General features: G+C 48.5%; 5 protein-coding genes across 8 annotated transcripts; 2 read left to right on the forward strand and 3 right to left on the reverse strand.

Moving 5' to 3' along the window:
* Positions 1–459: 459 nt before the first annotated feature.
* On the forward strand, positions 460–3422 carry LOC120661905 (very-long-chain aldehyde decarbonylase GL1-9-like). The gene is made up of 2 exons (XM_039940913.1): positions 460–1124; positions 2474–3422. The coding sequence occupies exons 1-2, from the start codon at positions 888–890 to the stop codon at positions 3008–3010; spliced, it is 774 nt and encodes a 257-aa protein (XP_039796847.1). The 5' UTR covers positions 460–887; the 3' UTR covers positions 3011–3422.
* Positions 3423–6889: 3467 nt separating this feature from the next.
* Positions 6890–7785, reverse strand: LOC120661906. Its single transcript, XM_039940914.1, has one exon. The coding sequence runs from the start codon at positions 7718–7720 to the stop codon at positions 7079–7081; it is 642 nt and encodes a 213-aa protein (XP_039796848.1). The 5' UTR covers positions 7721–7785; the 3' UTR covers positions 6890–7078.
* A 2113-nt stretch (positions 7786–9898) lies between these two features.
* On the forward strand, positions 9899–10821 carry LOC120659009. The gene is made up of 2 exons (XM_039937092.1): positions 9899–10301; positions 10384–10821. The coding sequence occupies exons 1-2, from the start codon at positions 9943–9945 to the stop codon at positions 10583–10585; spliced, it is 561 nt and encodes a 186-aa protein (XP_039793026.1). The 5' UTR covers positions 9899–9942; the 3' UTR covers positions 10586–10821.
* A 257-nt stretch (positions 10822–11078) lies between these two features.
* LOC120661908 lies at positions 11079–14480 on the reverse strand. 4 transcript variants are annotated; one of them, XM_039940919.1, is made up of 3 exons: positions 14304–14480; positions 13217–13626; positions 11079–11582 (listed from the first exon to the last, which is right to left on the reverse strand). In XM_039940919.1, exons 1-3 carry the CDS (start codon positions 14308–14310, stop codon positions 11331–11333), a joined length of 669 nt encoding a protein of 222 aa, XP_039796853.1. In that variant the 5' UTR covers positions 14311–14480; the 3' UTR covers positions 11079–11330. The 4 variants fall into 4 exon arrangements, with proteins under 4 accessions (XP_039796853.1, XP_039796851.1, XP_039796850.1 ...); XM_039940917.1 differs by having other exon boundaries at positions 11079–11654; positions 13217–13661; positions 14304–14472; XM_039940916.1 differs by having other exon boundaries at positions 11079–11654; positions 14304–14471.
* Positions 14481–14906: 426 nt separating this feature from the next.
* LOC120661907 (transcription factor MYB124-like) lies at positions 14907–20149 on the reverse strand. The gene is made up of 14 exons (XM_039940915.1): positions 19811–20149; positions 19277–19323; positions 19123–19179; positions 18934–19006; positions 18238–18293; positions 17957–18136; positions 17672–17856; positions 17454–17590; positions 17204–17346; positions 16662–16849; positions 16426–16576; positions 16131–16312; positions 15579–16048; positions 14907–15442 (listed from the first exon to the last, which is right to left on the reverse strand). Exons 1-14 carry the CDS (start codon positions 19913–19915, stop codon positions 15338–15340), a joined length of 2079 nt encoding a protein of 692 aa, XP_039796849.1. The 5' UTR covers positions 19916–20149; the 3' UTR covers positions 14907–15337.
* Positions 20150–20569: the final 420 nt, after the last annotated feature.

The raw sequence follows: 20569 nt of genomic DNA on the forward strand, positions 1-20569 counted from the left end.
ACTGGAACTGAGCTATTGTCTTCCTTCAAGTTCCTTTACTTTCTTTAGAGAAATTAGGCAAATATGTTTGGATAAAGTTGGTGTAAACATATGATAGTTGCATGTGTTTAGTTTATAGAGATATACATGATCAAGTTGTGGACCGAGAACTGATCTGCCTCACATATGAGATGGCTAAGACGCCACCTATCAATGATACAGGACTGGCCAAATAAAAACTAAAAATTTAAAATTTGCACGGTTTGCCCACAAAAAAATTGGTTTACATGATTTCTCCATGCTCTTTGGATGTTGATCTAGCAATCCAGATTGAAGTTTGTACGGTTTGTATGAAAAAATTGGTTTGCATCTGATATATTTCCACTTTAGAAATAGATAACTGATAATAATCAGTAAAGAAAATCTTCTCAATAAACAAGGAATATCTCCATGCAATGCAATAATTCCTCTCCTCTGGAACCTTCCCAAACCGAAATGGGGGGACAGCAGGGACAAGAGGAAGCTCTTAAAGGCGTCTGCTTTCCTTCCATTCCATTTGGTTTCTTGATTTCTCTGTAGAAAAAACACACATCTCAGCTGATCCTTCCGAGAAAAAGATAAATCTTTTTCGTGCCCTCTGCTATTTCGCCATTTCTGTTCGTCCCATCAGACAAAATCCCCATCTCCCCCAACCGGTTGTGCCGTGTGCGTCACTGAACAAGAACACGTCCGGTTCCTGTTCCCTAGATCTGCGAGGAGGCGGCGTGGAGCCTGAATCCGGCAAAAGGGTTCGCGGTTGGTTGGCCGGAGCGCCCGAGCCCGCCGTCAAAACCCAATCTTAGCGCCCGACCGGCCGTGCGCCGCCGCCGTCTTCCTGCGGTGACAAGGAGCAGGCAAGGTCGGCGGAGATGGTGCCGTGGGAAGGGTACTTGAGCGACGAGACGATGGGCACCTTCGCGCCCATCGTGCTCTACTGGGTGTACGCCGGCGGCTACCAGCTTATCCTGCACCGCCGGCCGCTCGAGCGGTACAGGCTCCACACGCGGGCTGAGGAGGAGAAGAACCTCGTCAGCCTCCCCGCCGTCGTCCGCGGCGTGCTGCTGCAGCAGCTCGTGCAGGCCATCGTCGCGATGATCCTGTTCATGGTAAGGAGATAGCTGGCTTTCTACAATTGCAATTTTGTTCATGTGCATATGTTAAGTTCAATTAGTTGTGTTGCCATGGATATGGACAAAATGGATTTCAGAATCAGTCAGTCGATGCAGATTACGTTATACTGATAGTCTTCGAGGTTCCTGGCACGTTGCCAAATTATTATTGGTAGCTTTTGTTTTCCACCATGTATGTTTGCAGTTTAAGCCAATGAACAAATATAGTTGCCACATGCTGCCATTATTGTCTGAATACAATGGAAAATGATTGACAAGTCCAAAACAATTGGAAACGTTTGAAAATAAGGGTCACTTCTTTTGCCTTTTTCACGATGACTCTAAGGTAGTTTAGGCTGGAACTGAACTGACTGAACAAAGGGAGTTCTGCAAATTAGGGGCTTGGGCATGTTTAAGGCAAGCACCTACAGTTAGTATATAGGTTGTCATAGACTCATAGCCATGCAGTCAGGCAGTTTGCTTTAGCATTTTGTACATCGAAAATTCATATGGAAAATATGCTTACTACCATCCTTGGTAGCTGAGTATATTTCCCTCTTTGTTTCCCTTCACTTCTGGCCTTTGCTTTTCTGCTTCTACATTTGATTTTGTATTTATTACACTGGCTACTGGTTTGCTGGTCCACGTAAATAAACTCTGAATAATGTTACTATTGTTGTTTAGAGAATAGAGATTAATATTCTGTACATTAGAGGACTGCCCTGCCTTTTTCTTTTATAAACCCTGATGGAAATTGTTTGGAACTGGCAGTTCTTTTTTTTTCTGTACTGTCTCTACCTTGATGCTTGAACATTTTTACTTTGCATACCTGCACTTGTTTGATGTGTAAATATCCACGTACTCTTCATCCCTCCCCAGGTCCAAGTCCCAACCCCCTATTTGCACCACAAAGTATAATACAAGATTAGTGAAAACTACCAACTATTCCAAAAGAATAATAGCTTATAAGTCAATAAGCTGTAGAACAATGGCTCCATCGTTAGGCCCTTAGCATGTTTAGAGGGATGTTGCACTGTGTACTTGTTTGTTTGTCGATGTTACAGTTTTCTTTCTTTTTTCCTTTTTGGTTTAGACACTGGCTTCCCAGTTCCCACTTGTGTTGCCTACCTGTTTATTCTTATGCGTTGATTTTGACAACCTTGTGCACTGCCTGCATTTGGCTTGCCAAGGATGGTGATGGTGAAATTAGGTTTAGACTATGTTTATCCCTTGTTAGGATGGTAAGTTTCAAATTCTATACATGAATTCGTGTTTATTAAATAATTTGAATGGTGACCCCAATCACTGTTTGACTGTTCTAACCCAATCCTACATGCTTATTGCAGGTCACATCAGATAGCTCAGTAACTGTAGTTCAGCCACCTATTGTCGTTCAGATCTTTCAGTTTTTAATTGCAATGCTCGTGATGGATTCATGGCAATATTTTGTGCATCGCTACATGCACCAAAACAAATTCCTTTATCGGCACATCCACTCTCAACATCATCGGCTCATTGTTCCTTATGCTATTGGGGCTCTCTACAACCATCCACTGGAGGGGCTGCTTTTGGACACCTTAGGTGGTGCCATCTCCTTCTTGGTATCCGGTATGACACCAAGAACAGCTGTGTTCTTTTTCTGTTTTGCTGTCCTCAAGACAGTTGACGATCACTGTGGACTTTGGTTACCGCATAACATCTTCCAGAACCTGTTTCAAAATAATACTGCCTATCATGATATCCACCATCAACTCCAAGGCACAAAATACAATTACTCCCAGCCCTTCTTCTCGATCTGGGACAGAATACTGGGGACCCACATGCCGTACAACTTAGTCAGCAGGAAGGAAGGTGGATTTGAAGCAAGACCATTGCGAGACTAGCTTGTGCTCAATGCAAGTGTACAGATCTCCAGTGAAAGATTGAGATACAATGGTCAGCCTCCCCTTCACATGATTAGAAGCTCACAGGGGCCCATCTACTTCTAAAACGATGAACTGTGCCGGTGCTGCTTTTGGCATCTCTGTCCAAGCCAAGTTACTTGGGAATGGACTGAAGCTCCTGCATCGCTTGTTCTCCTGCAGTTCATCTAGATGGGAGGGTCCATTTCGAAGTCTGAATGTGTGATACGGTGGTTTGTATGCATGGTACCTGTTATGGTTCTTTTTCTTCTTTTTGTGCAGAGCTTCCATTACATTGCTGTGCAGATAGTGTATTTGAAAATCACGCTTCTGTATGTACCCAATTATTCGTGTAATTGAATTACTGGGCATGACGGATCTGACTTTTACTGTACTGATACTGATGGTTTCGCAGTAGGGGTGTAAATAGGTGCCCTAAGAGTATCACCGTCCCTCTCTAGTTCAAAACGCTATACTAGTTTTTCAAAATGAGTTCTCTTTGGTACAAATTTTTAAACTAAAAAGTGATAATGGATATTCTAAGGGGCATCCGTTTGCACCTCTAGTTTGCAGGCTGGCTCAAATCGCGTTGGTCTGTTTAGGCTTGCTAGCTGCTAGTGCTGACTGGTGGTTGCACATGTTTGCAATGTGTACTGGGTATGCTTCCTGGGCTTGCACATGTCCCCTTAACACCCATCGCTGGAAACTGAAATGACGAGTCGTGCTGGGAATTGGAAAATAAGAGATCATTCATACTCCTACTTCCTAACTTGTCATGCCCAGGGTTCACCAAACCGGCCGGAACCGGTCCGGTTACCGCGGTTACCGGTCTAACCGGCCCGGACCGGTTCCGGTTCCGGCCGGTTTTAAACCGGACCAAATTCAAATTTTAAATTTGAATTCTAAAAAATAGAAAAATCCCAAAAAAATCTTAAAAATACTTCAAGTTGCGACGAATTTAATGATGTCAAATTTTTTCAAATATTCATTCATTTAGTATACTTTGCGAGCATTTGAAGTTAAACAAAAAAACGTGCATATAAAAGTATACAAATACAATGTAAAAGTAGTAAAAAAGGGTTGGAGGGTTCATTTAGGTTAAAACATGTTATACAAACATTCATTTAGTATACTTTGCGGATATTTGAATTTAAACAAAAAAAGAAAAAAAATTGAATTTAGCGTGTTACCAGTCAAACCGACCGGTTACCCGTCAAACCGACCGGTAACTGGTCAAACCGGACCGGTAAACCGGTCTAACCGGCCGGTTAGCCGTTCGAAACCGGTATAACTACGGGTTTTGAATTCAAATTTGAGTTTGACCGGTTTTTACCGGTAACCGGTCAAACCGGACCGGTTAGCCGGAACCGGGCGCCGGCGGTTCGGTCCAAACGGTCGGATAAAAAAAACCTGGTCATGCCACCTTCCCAAGGAAGACTCTCAAAAAAAAAACTCAGAGGCAGACTGGACGGGGGACTGGGCCGTCCCGAGTGTCACGCCGTCGGAAACGTGGAAATCCGCGGCCCATTGCAGAGGTGCCCAACTCGGCGTCTTGGCCTCGTTGGATGGGTACGACTTTGGGCGCGGCGCGAACGGGATCGAGACGGCGGCGCGGCGCCGGCGGCTGGTGGAAAATGGCGCTAGCCGCCGGCGCCCTCGCGCCGTGTTGGGTTCGATGCGCGGCCGCCGCGTTGCCTGCGCGGTGGGCTACTAGTGCGTGCCTAGCCCAGAGGTTGCGCGGCGATTGGTGCCTGGCCTGGTGGTGGTAGAATGGAAACCACTCGAGGTGCGCTGGTGCTCGTGACGGAGAAAACCCGCAACGGCTCGGAGGTGTTCGCTTCGCGGGATTCCTGGCCTTGCTCGGCCGCGTCGGCTCGCTACCGCGATCTTCCATGATGGGTGTGCTAGAATTCTAGCAAGCACAATTCCCGAAAAAAAAAATTTCGCATGCACGAAGCACTAAATGAAGTCAATTTGCAAAACTTTTTTTAGAGATGGGTGTAATTTTTCACGACGAGACGAATCTAATGACGGTAATTAATTGATAATTAGCTACAGTGATGCTACAGTAGCTATTTGTGTTGGGATTAGTCCCATATTAGTTGTTGGGGGGAGTTGAACCAACATAAAAGTTGGAGGAATCTCTCACCTCTTGGATTAGTTTTTGGGATGTAACAGGACTTCCTCCGGGTATGCGCTCAGTTGGGCCAACTCTTCTGGTTTTGGGCTAACAATTGGTATCAGAGCTGGGTCCGCAATCTCTTGTGCCTGTGCACACTCGAGTGATGTAGGCCCGAAGCCCAGTGAATCCGTCGGTGTGAGGCCCGTATGTGCTCGTGTGTGGAGCCAGACAGCCAGTTACTGGTGGACTGTGGTGTTGTGTGGGTCCAGTCAGTGCTAAGAGGCACCAATATGTGAGGCTCAAAGCCCAATGGATCCGTCGGTGTGAGGCTCGTATGCGTCCAGTTAGACCAACTCTTTTGGTTTTGGGCTAACACTCTCTGCGCGGGTTGTTGCGACGTCCGGTCTGACTGGGCATTCGGGTTACCCGAATTTTTCGGGTCGGGTAATTCGGGTAATACAAAATTCGGGTAATAGAAAATGCTACCCGATTTTAACCCGAGAAAATCACTACCCGACATTTCGGGTACCCGCAATTTCGGGTTCGGGTTCGGGTATACCCGATATCCCCGAGGTCCTCCGATCTGCAAGGTGTCGGTGCTCCTCCTCCCCCGATTCGATGAGCAGCAGCGGCGCGTCGGCCGCCGCGGTACTCAGGACCGGCAGGGACGAGAGAGAGAGCTGCGCCGGTGAGGGAGAAAGGGCGGCGTCCAGTGAGGGCGGTGACTTCGCCTCCGCACGTGGTGCCATCGCCTCCGCCCTGAAGCTCGCTCTCACGACGTACTAGGGGCCGGCAGCGGCGGCGCTGCTTACTGCGGGCTTGGGGGGCAGCGGCAGAGCGGAGTGCGGACCTGCAGTCGAGGTCTGGACGGCGGTGGCGGTCGCCGGTGGTACGCGCCTACGTGGTGGCGCGGTGGCCGGTGGCCGGCTGGGGCCTGAGGCGGCGGCGCGCTGCGCTGGGGGGCGGGGTGGGTGCTGTGCTGCGTCTGGTCTGTGGGGCTGGGGGGCTGGGCGCTAGGGTTAGGACCGGGGGCGGCGGCGCGGCGCTGGGGTCTGGGGCGCTGGGCGTCTGAGTGGGGGGCGTTGTGCCGTGCGGTCATGGTGCAGGGTAATGGTTAAGGCCCAAGAGGCTTTGTGGGTTGGGCTGCACCAATGAACAAACTTGGGCTGGATTGATTTTCGGGTTGTTCGGGTATTTCGGGTACCGTGGCCCAATACCCGAACTACCCGTATTAATTTCGGGTACCGTGGGTTAGAACCCGGATTAGGGTTCGGGTTTTTCGGGCTCGGGTTTTTCGGATTCGGGCTCGGGTTTTTCGAGTTCGATTTTTTGGTATCGAGTTTTGTGCCCAGCCATTGTTCTCGCTGTCACCGGACGGCTCACCGGCGAGCTGTCCCCGGCAAGGAATCCATCGCGCAGGCCAGTGGAAGCCTCCTTTTATATAATTAATCAGTGGAAGTGTTGAAGCAAGCACGCTTTAACGAGTCCGACAGCGCCAGCGCAGCAGGCTCTCCATTTGCACGACAAAACTTGACGAAATCATTGATAGGATGGGCCTAAGCTCTGTTTTTTTAGAACCAACCACCAGCACCAGGAGACTGCCAATTTCATGAGCAGAGAAGAGTGTACAGCGCCCCTAAAGGCTAGGCATAGAGCTCAGTAAGCTGACAAGAAAAACCCCCAGAAATCTTGAATGAGGAAGAGGAACGAGAGTGTTAATCTGAGTTTAACGCGTAGTCTGTGTTCAATGTAGCATTAGTAGCTATATTCACTTGAAGCATTAGTTCATAAATTACAGACAACCATAGTCCATAGCACCTTATTCCCTTATAGCTAAGAGCAGTATTTATATATATTGTGCTGTATACAGAGAGTTTTATACGCATGAGGGACAACAGCTAAGTGACGCGGAGAAATTATTGACCAACTTAAGCATCGAAATTCAGGACCCGTATGTGGTGGTGGTCGTCGCCATCGTCGTCGTCGTCATCCTGCGAGTAGAATTCCACGATCTCCGACAGGTCATGGTCTTCACCGCCCACCGCCTCGCCGCTGCCGGCGCCGGCCATGGTCGCCAGCCAGAGCAGGTGCTCGAACAGCAGGGCGTCGACAGCCACCGCGACCCCGCCGCCGGGGGAACGCCTCCCCGCGGCCGCCAGTAGCCGGCGCACCGATCCGGCCTCCAGCACGGCAGGGTCGACGTGGAACACGCTCTTCGCCCGCTCCCTCGTCATCCCGACCTCCACCCTCACCGCCGCCGTGGCGGCGGCAGCAGCAGCCTCGTCGCCGAGCGCCCGCGCGGACGCGGAGTCGAGCCGGCGGTAGCCCCCCGCCGCCCGGTGGGAGCGGGTCAGGAACGCGTAGCAGCCGGCGGCCGAGGGCCGCGGCGACGGGGCCTCGTCCGCGGGTGCCGCGCCGCCCTGATGGCGGTGGTGCGGCATGGCCGTGGCGAATTGTTCCGCCGGGAAGAGAGAGGAGAGATGCGTGCGCGCGCGGCGTCTGTGTCCGCCGTCCGAGTGTTTTGTGCTGATCTCGCCGGATGCTTTTCTTTTCTTGGGCGCGCGTGCCATTTATGCCGGGTAAGACTGAGTCCAACAGGCAATTGTTTTTTTTTTCCCTCGCGCTGGACACTGTGCCTGTCGATTCTGCCTCCAACAGAAAGAGCATCGCGGGAGGCAAATTGTCTTTGGAGGAGAGAGGGGATGTAAAATTGCATCGTCTCTCTCCTCAAAGGCATTCGTCCCGGAGGAGCAGACCAAGGTGGGGAGTGCGGGAGGAGCAGACCGCGACGGGTAGCGGCCGGAGCGGCGCGTCGATCTGTGGACGGGCCGAGCTCGTGCGACGACGCAGCGGGCGGCGAGGGAGTGGGTCGGGAGCGGCCGAGCTCCTCCCCACGAAGCTCCTCCGTCTCGGGTGCTCCGCCGCCGCCGCCACGGCTTCGGCCTGGCGCGAATCCGCTCTGGCCTCGAGCGCATCGGGGCCGGACGGCGGCGAATCGGGACCGGACGGCGTCGAACGGGCTCCGAGCTCCGGCGCCGTGGCGCGGTTCCTCCATGCTCCTCCTCCCCCTTCTTCTTCGCCGGCGCGCCTGGAGCTTGGCAGCCTCCCTCGGCTGCACGGTCGGCGCTGCGCGGGCGTTGCGTGGGCGTGGGCGTGGTCGCGGCGGCGAGCTGCAGCGTCGAGGTCCACCCTTCCCCGCACGGCGGCGCTGGCCCTTCCCCTCTTTCCTTCTTTCCCCCATTCCTCTACGGACGGAGCTCGGGCGGTGCGGGTCGGGCGGCGGCCGGTGGCGGCGTGCAGGCTGCGCGCAGCCGCTGCCCCTTTCTCTGCGGGCGCGAGGAGGCTCGGGCCATCGCTGCGAGGAGCCGGCGGGGGTGCCCTCGGCCAGCACTAGATGGAGGGGAGGGAGGGGGTGGCGGCGGAAGAGGAGGGGAGGAGGTGGCGCCGGCGGCGGAAGAGATTTTGCATCCGTCTATTGGAGAGGAAAGTTTTTGCGGGCGCGTTGCAAATATTGTGCACGATGCAAACTCCCGGATACATCGCTCGTTTTGCAACGTGTTGTTGGAGTCAGTATAAGGGAGGGTTGGGTTTGGAACTAACGGTCGGCTGTTGTGGAAACCGGGTTTCCTGTCCGGTTGGATTCGGATCAACGGAGGCGCCGTACTGCCGCCTGCATCCGTCACAGGGATTTTTTTCCCTTTTTCCACAACATAAATGTTTCATCCGATTTTACCTGAACTGTAGATGGTCAATATGCCACTACCATATACATACATCAAGATCCGAACGTCGAGTGTTTGTATACTAGTCCTTTCCATCAATATTGCGTAAAGAAAATGCGTGCGTACTACTCCCTCCTTCCCCGTTTATAAGGCATGGTGGAACATGACACGGTCTTCTAAACAACACTTTGACCATTTATTTATCATATATTATATCACTTTTGATTATAAACTTATAATCATTGTAAAATATATTTGATTATGAATCCAATCATATGAAATTTGCATTATAAAAATAAAATTTTAATAGTCAAATTATTGGTCAAAGATGACAAGGTTTGAATCTTGATATACGTGTATGCCTTATAAACAGGGAAGGAGGGAGTAACTACTAAGGAAATCGACAAAACGATGAGCATGTGGAAATGTTCAGCATTGTCGATCGTGGCTGGTAGCCTAATCAACCCAACCGCACTGATAATTCAGTATTCTAATCTCCGGCCGGCACGGCACCGCTAGCGCTCACCTTCCTCCCTTGTCTTTTCAAGAGTATCCAAGCCTATCATCATCGTTGCAAAACCGGGTTTGCTCTGTGGTTAGCGTAGCGTCCACCAAAGCCGACGTGACCCGTGGCTTTGGTTCCTCGTGTCACTCGGAAACTCTGACGCAGCCTGCCGGAACGATGGGACGGCGGTTCCTGTCAAATCAAATGTGCACACAGCTGCAGGAGACCGCAGGAGTGAGCACGTTTGGTGATCGAATTGCCCGCTCGCGATCCGGCGATCGGCCCGTCTCCAGGTGACGGCCGCCGGTCCGTTGGTTCATTGACGGGCGAGCGCGAGAAGATCGATGGGCCAGGTAGGTCACGCCTCGCCGTCCGATTGCGCTTCGCGACCGGCGACCTGGATACTGCATGCCTGCATCGGTTGGTCGGCCCCCCCTTTTTTTTACCAAGCAGCAGCCGACGTGGCGCGACACGTACGCTCGCGGCGGCGGCGGGGGCTGCTCGGCCCGACGCGTGTCGCCGGACGTGTCCGCCCGCCGCACGAAGAAAGCTCCCGGCCAGTCCCATGGGGCGCCGGGCTTCCAGCGCGCTCCCCCCACCAATCAATCGCCAGCAGCCGCGACGCGATCGGGTCCGTGGGACAATGGGCGGCGGCAAGAAGAACAGGGGCGCGGCGAGAGGTGCCGACGCCGCCGCGCGGCCCGCGGCGAGCTGCATGGCCGCCGCCGTCGTCCTGCTCGTCGTGGCGTCGGCGCTCCTGTTCCTGCTCTCGCCGCCGACGGCGCCGGGTGGCGACGGGGCGGAGGGCCCGCCCCGAGAGCCGGTGGAGCTAGCGATCGGCATCGCCGGACACGAGGGCTGGCTCGACGCGCTCCGCACATGGGCGAAGCTCGCGTGCTTCAAGCTCCGCCGGGCCGACCAGCGGTAGATTTCGTTGCTGGATCTTTCGCCTTGGATTGTTACGAGACGTGCGCGTGCTCTTCTCACGGCGTTTCTGTGGGCGAAGGTACGACGTGCTGCGTAGCCCGGCGTCGGTGAAGGAGGCGGCCAATGAGAGCCTGGAGATGGGCAAGGAGGCGGTGAAGCACTCGGCGGAGTCGGCGGCAAGGGCCACGGAGGAGGCCCTGGAGAGGACCACGGAGAAGGTCAAGAGAAAGGTCTCGCTCTCGAGCTCGCCATCGGCGCGGCGCCGTAATGGAGACCTCTGAACCAAACTTTTTGTTCTTTTTCTCAAAAAAGCTTTGAGCTCTGTACTGACCCTGTACTCTGTAGCGTGTAAAATTGTCATGAATGTACTGTACCACGACTCCACATCGTACTGCAAGCTGCGGCGTGCAATCTTTTTCCTGTAGAGTGTTGCGACGTGTAAACTTTTTTCCTGTCCCATGTCTGTATGAGATGTTAACTTGCTGTGATGCAGAACGATGCGTGCAAATTCAGACAGGCAGTAGTCATGGGGTTGGCATAAAGGATGTAGAAATGCAGACGAAAATTCAGCCAGCCAGCAATTGGGTTGGCATAGAGAGGGCGCAGAAATGCAGACGTAATGTCATGAACGGAATGGCCACTGTACCGTGGAATGCTTCCTGGAGCAGAGTTACGAAGCTTGCACCGCACAAAATCTACATCAAAGGGAGGAAAAACAAGGCGGCGAAAGGCAGACTCGTCTAGCAAAGAAGGCAAAAGGGAGGCAGGCCCAGCTACCAGTTATACCAGGATTCATCTTCAGATAACGGCAAGCAAAACTGCCGGCTTACTCAAGTATTGCATAGTTTAAATTTCCTCGCTCAAAGAGAAGAGAGATTCTTCCCTAGGAAAAACTAGAAATAACCGTCCAGACTGCAGCACAATTACTACTACATACCAGGCCTATGAACACAAGAGAGGTGAACAGAATATACACTGCCAATAGAAGCCAATTCACTTTCTATTTCGAGGATGGTAGCCTTGTGCTCATTCAGGGCAGATTTCCCTGAAAATGGGCAGCCTGCGGTGACCACGGTGGCGGCTGTAGAGAGCTTCAATTACTTCCTCCTCAGTTGGCTCTGCAGGTTCGGGTGATGCCTGGGCTTCAGGTTTCGGTGTCGAAAACTCTGCATTGGTTGCTGGGACGACACCGTCTTCTGGTGATCGGAGGTCAGCAGGCAGCTTGACAGAGTTGGGGGACGGGCCTCGAGCTGGTGCAGTAGGATGATCAGCAGTTGCCTGACGTGAAGAGATGAAAGGAACACTGTCATCGAATTCCTGGAAACCTGGCGCAGCAGCAAGCCTGCCGGTCTGTGCAACATTAGACAGGTCCATCTTTTCATCAGTATAAAAACATTTGAGGGAATTGGATTAAAGGATATGTTAATTCACACATTTTTGCATATGGAACTAACATTCACAGTGATGCTGGATAAACACCCTACGCGGCCTGTGGTTTGTTAAATGGCAGATGGGAGGACCACCCGACAGCTACATCTTGTTTTGCAAAAGAAAAGCATTTATTCTCCTCTATGTCAAAAGGCCTGTTTATCTAATAGTAGACACAAAAATTTCTGCAGTTCATCTACCTAGAATGACTGGAAGAAAATAAGAACAGAAAAACTTGAGCTGAAGCTTAAAACATTACACCACAAGAATACTAGAGGGGGGGAAGTCTACTCTAACAACATGCTTTGTGTTTTATCTGGTCAGCAAGAGCAGCTAGTATGAATTGGAATATCATCCAAGTCTAGTACTTCTATAAGAGATAAACAACATAATTTTTTTGCTTACAGCAAGAATGACAAGCAATTATGCACTGAACAGAAATAACTAGAGCCAATCCGTAACTAACTTTAAGAGCACATACATTAGTATAAAATCCAGTTCCACAGTGATTTATCACTACATACGCAGCTATCACTTTCAGTAAACAGTAATGAACTAGAGAACTGGTAGTCTCGCCACAAAAAAAAAGTCAGCAGTTGAAGAAGGAAATGAGAAAAGAACTAGTGCTGTTTCCAGTTATCCACAAGAACATTGCAGTGGGATGTCAATTCTACCACAGTCCGCATTAGCCATGTCTTTCTGTAACATCAGGCTAGCAAGAACCTAATCGAAAAGCATTATACATCGAAATTTAAAAGAGAGAACAGCATGGTATTTTTTATTCCAGCAAGAATGACAAGCAATTAAGCACTGAAGCTAAATAACTTGAACAAAGACCAAGCTAGATTTCAGGAGAGTGCAGACACTAGTTAGAAATCCAATTTTACAGTGATGTAACTCTAGAGTATATAGTTATCACTACGAGTAAACAGTAGTGAACTGGTTATTGCTTAAGATGAAAGCAATATCAGTTCTAGCGATCTAGAAATAAGATGAACCAAAGGAAACTCTAACAAACCAAAAAGGCCATTAACAAGAAAATTCAGTATGGCATTTTTTACATTAGAAACTAGGTGCAACGATGCCAAGTAAAAGATGTGCGCCACATGTAGAGTAACATATACGGAGGATAAAATCACAAATCACTATATATACATAAATATGGTGGCATGGATTAAACAGTTTGTTGCATTAAATCACATTCAGCAATCCTATTAGCATTTAGTTTCCCCACAAACATGAGTTCTCCCTACAAACAGATTAGGCAATTCCACAGCACTGTACAGCAGACTTTCATATTGTTTGACACAAAAGCAGAAAGCATTGAATCATGCATCCATGGCATTAACTAAACTAGCGGTCCAACTATTACAGCAAATCAGGAGCCATTAGTACTTGATGACCCCATCAGCTAGGCATCTCGGACGACGACAAACCGGACCCGGCATCTCAGTGAAACTAGATCTGGAGAGCAACACAATTACCTCATGTTTGGAGCTGTAGCGACCGCCGCCAGCTGCCCAAACCCCATCATCCGCCGCTGCGTACGCCGTCCTCACCTGCGGCGGCGGCGGGGGTGGCGCCGACTGCGGCGAGTAGAGGAGGACGCGGTTGTCGAGGTCCGCGGACGCGGCAAAGCAGGCGCGGCGGTAGCGGAGGAGCGAGGCGTCGAACCCGAGGTCCAGCCCGCCCGAGGACGACGAGGAGTACCCGGACACGCCGCCATCCCCAGCGGCGGCGTCAAAGGCCGGTGTGAGGTAGGTCCTCAGCGACGGCGAAGAGAGGCGGCGCTGCCGCCGCCGCGCCGCCGACTCTCCCACCCACCTGCTGCCGGGGGTCGCTGGCACGTAATCGAAGTCCATAGCAGCGAGCCCGTAGCTCTCACCCGGAGGACCTGCGCAGTGAATCACCGCAGCTAGGGTTAACGCCCTGCGGAGCCGAGATTTGGGAAAGTGAGGGATTCGCGGATGGGGGATTTAAAATTTGAACCGGAGATTAGGCCTGCTGTTGCGGGCACTCCGGATCGAAAAAATCTGGACCCTTTCTTCTCGAGAAGGCGCACGCGGCCAACGAGGCGGCGGTTGCGAAGTCACGATGAATCCGCGGCGCGCGTTAGCAAGAGCAAATTGGTTTCGCTCGGGGATTGGGGAAATGAAATAAAATTCGTAAATTTTTGAAGAGAGAAAAAAAAAGAAGTTCGAGAAATGAATGACGAAACCAGTGTTCGCCGGATCACGGACACAATCCAGCACGTACTAGCAGTTGGTCAAGTCCAAAACCTAGACCAGTGCTTCGCGAACTTGCAGATCAAGATCTATAGTAGGCGAAAAAATTCAAACGAGTCGTGAAAAAGAATCAGGAATAGATCAAATGCCAGAGAAATGGGGATCCCTCACACAACAACGAATCGAATCGAGATAACCTTGCCCCCCATTAAACCTCGGTAAGAGCGCATTGATTGGATAGCTCCGAAGATTTAGCATAAAAATAAACAAATAAGAAAAGCACAGAAAAAGTCCAAACTTCAAGCCAGGAAAGAGATTGAGACGGTGACATGAAATTGATGCTCACCTTGCATCGTAGGAAGCTTCTAGAAGCCTCCCTAGGTGCTTTCCGCTGCTCTCGCCGCAAGGTCACGCAGCCATTGGTGGCGGCTGCTTGTTCGCTTCGGCCGGGCGGGAAGTGGAGACGAAGCGAGCGGATACAAAGGAAAGAGAGGCGGGCCAGGTCAAGTACACGTGCCCCTGCTCCTCGATCCTCGGATTCCGTTAACTTGGGCTTGTCTGGTAATGGGCCTATCCTTATATTCCCTAACGGCCATATATTTTTGAAATTTTAATTTTTTTTAAATATAAAAATGAAAAAGATCCATCAATTACTTGGGCTTCATGTTGGCGGCTTTTTCCACCAGCCGAACATGTCTTTCCCACCCCTCAAAAAAAAAGTCAGCAATATGACTGGAATCATTCCTCGTTTTTTTCTTTTTTTCCCTTCCATAAGAAATACCAGGTTTTAAAGAAAAAGAGAAGATATCAGCTAAGAAATACCAGGTTTTAAAGAAAAAGAGAAGATATCAGCTCCCCTTTAGTATGCAACATTTAGTTTTTCAGCATATGGAGGTCAGTTTATGTAGTGTTTGTTGACAAAGCACACGACAAGTTGTACATATCTGGAGGCCTGGGAAATACAGGGTGTATTCCCAAATACAAATACCCAACCACATGAGTCATACACTATATTTAGGTTCAATCTAACAAGCTCAACAAAAGAATCCCATTACATCATCACACTACACACAAATCTGATGTACCACAAGCCTAGAAAAAACTACTAGAGTTAATTACACAAAGAATATTACTTATTCTATATTTTGAATACAAGCTGTAAACACTTACACCACCACCACCCTTTTAATTCCTGTATGCTAATGCAACCACACCAATGCATAATTATATACACAGCAAATAAAACAAACTATGAGACCCTTGAGGTAGGCACACTTCATGCAAAATAAGAGTATAAGGCAGTCAAACTGTTTATGCTGAGGAGCACAGTAGGCTTCGTATTCCTGACCCTTTGGCCTTCAAAACAGAAGAGGCTTCATTTCAAAGGCTATTAAGAAGAGCCCTTTTGCAAGATGGCTGCTGAGAAGTTTCTGGCCTCGAGCCTGGTGAGGTCAGCTCTAACACAGACAGCAAAAAATTCCTCTCCTGAAAAGATTGAGAAATACAAATGTGAGCAGCTTTATCTAATATTTGTCTATCAAGTATTTTCATTTATACTTCAGGTACGATAATCTTTCTGAATATGAATCTCAAGCACAGGTCATAGAAATCGAAAGCATACACTAGCGGTGAATTTTGGAGTAGGCATGTCATCGGCATACGGCTGGAATGTTGCAACTGTATGAGCAGGGGAAGTGAATTCCATAGATGGAAGCTTGCTATCTTTCGCAACCACAGCAATTCTTGGGGATGCATAAGTTTCTGCACCTGCTTTAGCTCGGAGAACTGTGTCAGCAGGGGAACTGAATTCCATAGATGGAAGCTTGCTATCTTTTGCAACAACAGCAGTTCCTGGGGATGCAAATGTTTCTGCACCCGCTTTAGCAAGGAGAAGTGTATGAGCAGGGGATGTAAATTCAACACATTGGAGCCAGCTATCTTCAGCAACCTCATTAAGGTTCTCTGATACTGGTGTTTCTCCATACTCTTTAGTTTGAAAATTTGTTGGAATGGGAGAGATAGATTCCATGCATTGAAGTCTTCTTTCTTCGGCAGCCTCACTCAAATCTTCAGATGCTGCTTTTTCTGCACCTGTTTTAGCCTCAAGATTTTCAGTGCATTTTCTTTGATGTAGATGAAGCAGAATCTGCCTAAGGTGGACAGAGTAGGTTACCTGGGGAAGGTTCCATACTTCCAGAAAGAACATTTCTGCAAAGATTGTTATCTTCTTTGCAATTATCTACTGGACAAGCTTCCATCAATTCATCTGGGGCTATCTCAGATGTTACTTCCATTGTAGCTTGTGAAGAACAATAAGACTGATGATCGTGCACATCAATCTGCCCATTCAGCTCCCTAATCATTGGAATGATGGTACGTAAGCATCTGAATCAATATAATAATCGACCAAAAGGATGGGAAATTATCCGCCATTTCTTTTTTTTGAAAATTAACTATCTGTCATTTACCTTAAGTTTTGTTCATCTTCCTCTTTATTCTCATAGGGGTCTATGATAAAATCATCAAAATCTGTTAGAACAGGAGATGTAGATTCCACTCGTTGAAGCCTTCTATATTCGGCAACCTCGCTCAGATTCTCAGATGCTGGTATTTTTGCATCTGTTTTGACCTCGAGAATTTCATATAATCTTTCTTTGATAGTGCAATAAAATTTAATTAAGTTATGATCGGTTGTGTAGGTTACCTGGGCAAGCTTCCATACTTCCAGAAAGCATGATTCTACAAAGACTACTAACTTCTTTGTAGTTACCTACTGTGTGAACTTCCATCATTTCATCAGGGGCCATATTAGATGTTGCTTCCATGCTAGCTTGTGAAGGATCGCTACATTGCTCATTCTCCACATCAGTTTGCCGTTGTCCATTCTGCTCCCTGTGCATTGATAATTGTTGGAATATAAGTGAATTGTCCACCTCTCCCCATCAGCTTAAGCTTTTGGGTTGAACTGGTTGGTGCATGCAACTCAATATGGTATCAAAGCCAGAGGTCTCGAGTTCGAATCCTGGTTAGCGCAATTAAATAAAATAATTGCTGCTCGCTCCTATTCCACGTCTGAAGCCTGAGGGAGCCTCCACGCGAGGGGCAGTGTTGGAATATAAGTGAATTGCCCACCTCTCCCCATCAGCTTAAGCTTTTGGGTTGAACTGGTTGGTGCATGCAACTCAATAATAATGATGGGTCAACAACTGAAAGAAATATATTGGAGAAAAGGATGAGAACATTTACCTTAGCTTCTCTTCCTCTTCGTCTTTACTCTCATAGGGGTCAACAATTAAATCATCAAGCTCCTCTAAGAGTGAAGCAATTCCAGACCCGCTATTTTCTGAGATTCCATTGTCCTCTTTTTTCACTAAATGATGTTGTAGTTGCTGATAAAGTCAGGTATTGAACAGTTACTTAAGTACCAATAACTTCGCAACAGCAAGCCAAGCAAGCCAATGTAGACCCCCCCCCCCCAACACACACACACAAATACCTGCCATGCGTCATCCATGCTTTGGCTTGTATCCTCATGATTAATCTTTGTTGCAAGGGAGCAAAGCAAATCAGCTTGCTGCAACAAAATAGAAACTTTTGGATCATCCTTCTTCATGAAGTTACCCTCCTTCACACCTGAAATTGGTCACGGGGAAGTGATTCAATCACAGACATACAAGTAAAAAAAAATGTTCAGAATCAAGATAATAGACTTACTGTGTTGTTCTGGACCAACTAATGTTTTTGTGGTTGTGGCAACAAGATTTCGGGATTTCACTGTATTTGAATTTTGTTGATTATTTGAAGAAATGGTAGCAAGAGGTTGCCTAGCATCTTGTTGTGTGCCCTTTTCCTGTCCAAATAATCTCATATTTGGTACAATGTTCTCCTTCAAATCGGAACTGCAAGACATAGTAGCAAAATTAAAATAGAGAAGGTAAAAAAAACATGCAGCCATTAAGTTGCTTAGAATACATACAAGTGCTGCTGGTATTTTTATACCTTATCTGCTTCATGGGTAGCGAGGAGCCCGCTGTACCAGGTGTCACACATCCTGTTTTTGTGAGAACCCTCTTTGCATTTGTGTTCGAACATGGTGTACCATTTTCTTGGAATGGCTCATCATCCTTGGCCCTCCTTTTGCATAAAGTAGAAAACCTATTCTTCACTGCATTATCAGTTCTGTTGTAGATAAAGACAGAAAACACGTATGAGTTCACATATCTCGTTGTTTATCCTTTATTTCACCTTGCAGTAAAAGGTAATTAAGAAGGAAAACCCACCTTCCTGATACAACCTTAGCAATTTCAGTCCACCTGTTGCCAAGAAGTTTTTGAGCCTGCATAACAGTAACAAGCAGATACAGTTCAATAGCAAGAACAAACACTTACGAGGACAACAGCAAAACAATGGAAATATCAGTACAGGAGGTTTCATATTTCCACGTGCCACCATAGGCCATGGCAAATTTATCATAATACAAAGGGTAGAAAAACTAAACGATTGGAGATGATATTACAGTCATCAGAATATCAGATAACTTTATACAATCTATATTCTATAAACAGCATCTGAGCCATGCGTCCTGGTAAAGTACAATACAAACACATTGATAAATGAAATCAAGCAACAGATATGCTCCAATCAAGAAAAGCGCTAAACTCCATGGTCATAATCATTTCTATTATGCAAGAAGCCAGTAACGTAATGCAAGGTGGCGATGCTCTCCACACGTAACCTCAAAAAAGAATTAATCATTTCTATTTCAACTGTAGAAGGTCACTAATGAAGTAACTGATAGAAGAAATTAATCATTTCTATTTCAACTGTAAAATATCACTCATGAAGTAACCTCGATTGGTAAGGCTAACATCTAACTGCTATGGAAAGCATAAGCATTCGAAGCGAGATTTTCTAGTTTCAAGTAATCTGCCCAGATCTAGCAACTAAGCTGCTATTAGAAGACATCAAGATCTCACCTCGCACAATAGCATGTCCTCTTCCTTGGACCACCCGCCTTTCTTGCACTCTGAGTTCAAATAATTGTACCATCTGCGGCAATAACCAAAGCAAAAATGGAATGAAACGAACACCCAAACAATGTTACGAACCTGATAGTTCCAATTCCAAACAATGTTACTCATCTATCAGAAGAAAATGGTATGCACCTTCTTCTGCATTGTCTCGCCGTCTTGTCCTTGAACTGCGCCGCTATAATTGTCCAGCTTCCCAAATAAAAGAAAATTTCAGTTATTGAACGAACGAGTCAACACTGAGGCAGATACGTGCGACGAGACGGACGAGTTGAGCAAGAGTGCATACTTATCGGTACCATGAAGCGCGATTTGAGCACGAAGCACGTTATCCTCCTACAGGAAGAAAGTTGCAAGCATCAGAATGAATTCAGTCCTAGAAGAGAAATCACAGACCCAGTCCAGGGTAGCATGAAGAGCATCGGAAGAGAACAAAGGCTTAAAACTCCAAACATTTTTCACAAGGCAATAAAAGGATAAGTAGGATTCCCACCGAAGGAAACCTACTGGTGGTCAGGGAAAGGGAAAATTCATTCATCAACAGTTAAAATCTGGTACTGAATCCAGAAACAAAAGAGAAAAATCCCATTCTGTACGAATTACTCCCAACGAGTGAAAAGCCACCTTATTCCGTCGAACAGAAAGATGCCCAATAATTGCTTCGTACATGGGTCCGATCCCGAACCCGAGGCACCAAAATTGTGGCAGAAAGGCAGGCACACGGACAAAATTCTGCGAAGTATATTCCTAAAAAAATCCTACGAATTGCGAAGCACGCAAACAAGGCCCGCATACGAACAGGAGCGCTTTCACAGACACACACCTCGGCGCTCCAACTGACGATGTGGCCGCTCTTCTTGGCGGCGGCGTCCGGCACGGCCGCCGCCGCGGCGCCAGAGGAGGAGCTCAGATCGGGCCCGGTCGCCATGGCTCGAGATCCCGCATGTTCCGCCCGCGGGCCTCCGGCGATGTGCGACGGCGACTGGCGGGCCCGGCCGGCCGGAGCGGGGCTATCCGGTGGCCGGCTAGGGTTTGGGGTTTGGGCGCCAACGGAGGAATTTTTGAACTTGGGGTCTGGAGGAAGAGGAAGCAGCCAAGGGAGGAGAAGGGAAGAGAAGGAGAAGCGAAGGGAAGAGGGTGACGGCTGACGAGTGGATGGGGAATATTTTTGCAGTGGGCGGTGGGTTTTAAAAGGTGGGCGGTGGCGGGCGTGAAAGGGAAGGTCCTGTTGGGAACTGCTTCAAGCCTGCAACTGCTCCCACGGAACGGAACGGAACGTTGGGACTGCCTGGCCTTTGGACTTTAGGAGGTGGACTGCTGCAGAGTGGAGTGACCGAGTAAGACTGACAGTGTTTGTGCCTCCTCGCTGGAACACGTGTAGCAGAGTACGATGAGAGAAGGTTTTGATCTAGGAGGTTTGGAGCTTATTTCAAATTGGACTCCCTGAAAACAGTTTTGGAAGGACGTGGGTATCTTGGCAAATTAAATACTTCCTCTAACCAAAACAAAACTTAGTGTTCATTGAAAAAAGGAAGAAGAAAAGAACAACAAAACGAGGTGTAAGCCTGTTCGACTCATCATA

Source organism: Panicum virgatum, chromosome 2N, assembly GCF_016808335.1.
Source record: "Panicum virgatum strain AP13 chromosome 2N, P.virgatum_v5, whole genome shotgun sequence".
NCBI lineage: Eukaryota > Viridiplantae > Streptophyta > Magnoliopsida > Poales > Poaceae > Panicum > Panicum virgatum.

Bases quoted from the DNA above. Each gene is read 5' to 3' on its own strand.
- LOC120661906 (XM_039940914.1), bottom strand. From the start codon at position 7,720: ATGGCACGCGCGCCCAAGAAAAGAAAAGCATCCGGCGAGATCAGCACA.
- LOC120661905 (XM_039940913.1), top strand. From the start codon at position 888: ATGGTGCCGTGGGAAGGGTACTTGAGCGACGAGACGATGGGCACCTTC. The intron at 1,125-2,473 runs GTAAGGAGATAG...TGCTTATTGCAG, and splicing joins TCGCGATGATCCTGTTCATG to GTCACATCAGATAGCTCAGT.
- LOC120661908 (XM_039940916.1), bottom strand. The intron at 11,655-13,216 runs GTAATTGTGTTG...AATGTTGCACAG, and splicing joins GCTACAGCTCCAAACATGAG to ACCGGCAGGCTTGCTGCTGC.
- LOC120659009 (XM_039937092.1), top strand. From the start codon at position 9,943: ATGGGGCGCCGGGCTTCCAGCGCGCTCCCCCCACCAATCAATCGCCAG. The intron at 10,302-10,383 runs GTAGATTTCGTT...CTGTGGGCGAAG, and splicing joins CTCCGCCGGGCCGACCAGCG to GTACGACGTGCTGCGTAGCC.
- LOC120661907 (XM_039940915.1), bottom strand. From the start codon at position 19,915: ATGGCGACCGGGCCCGATCTGAGCTCCTCCTCTGGCGCCGCGGCGGCG. The intron at 19,324-19,810 runs GTGTGTGTCTGT...TTCTTCCTGTAG, and splicing joins TCGTCAGTTGGAGCGCCGAG to GAGGATAACGTGCTTCGTGC. The intron at 15,443-15,578 runs GTATGCTTTCGA...CAATCTTTTCAG, and splicing joins CTCCAAAATTCACCGCTAGT to GAGAGGAATTTTTTGCTGTC.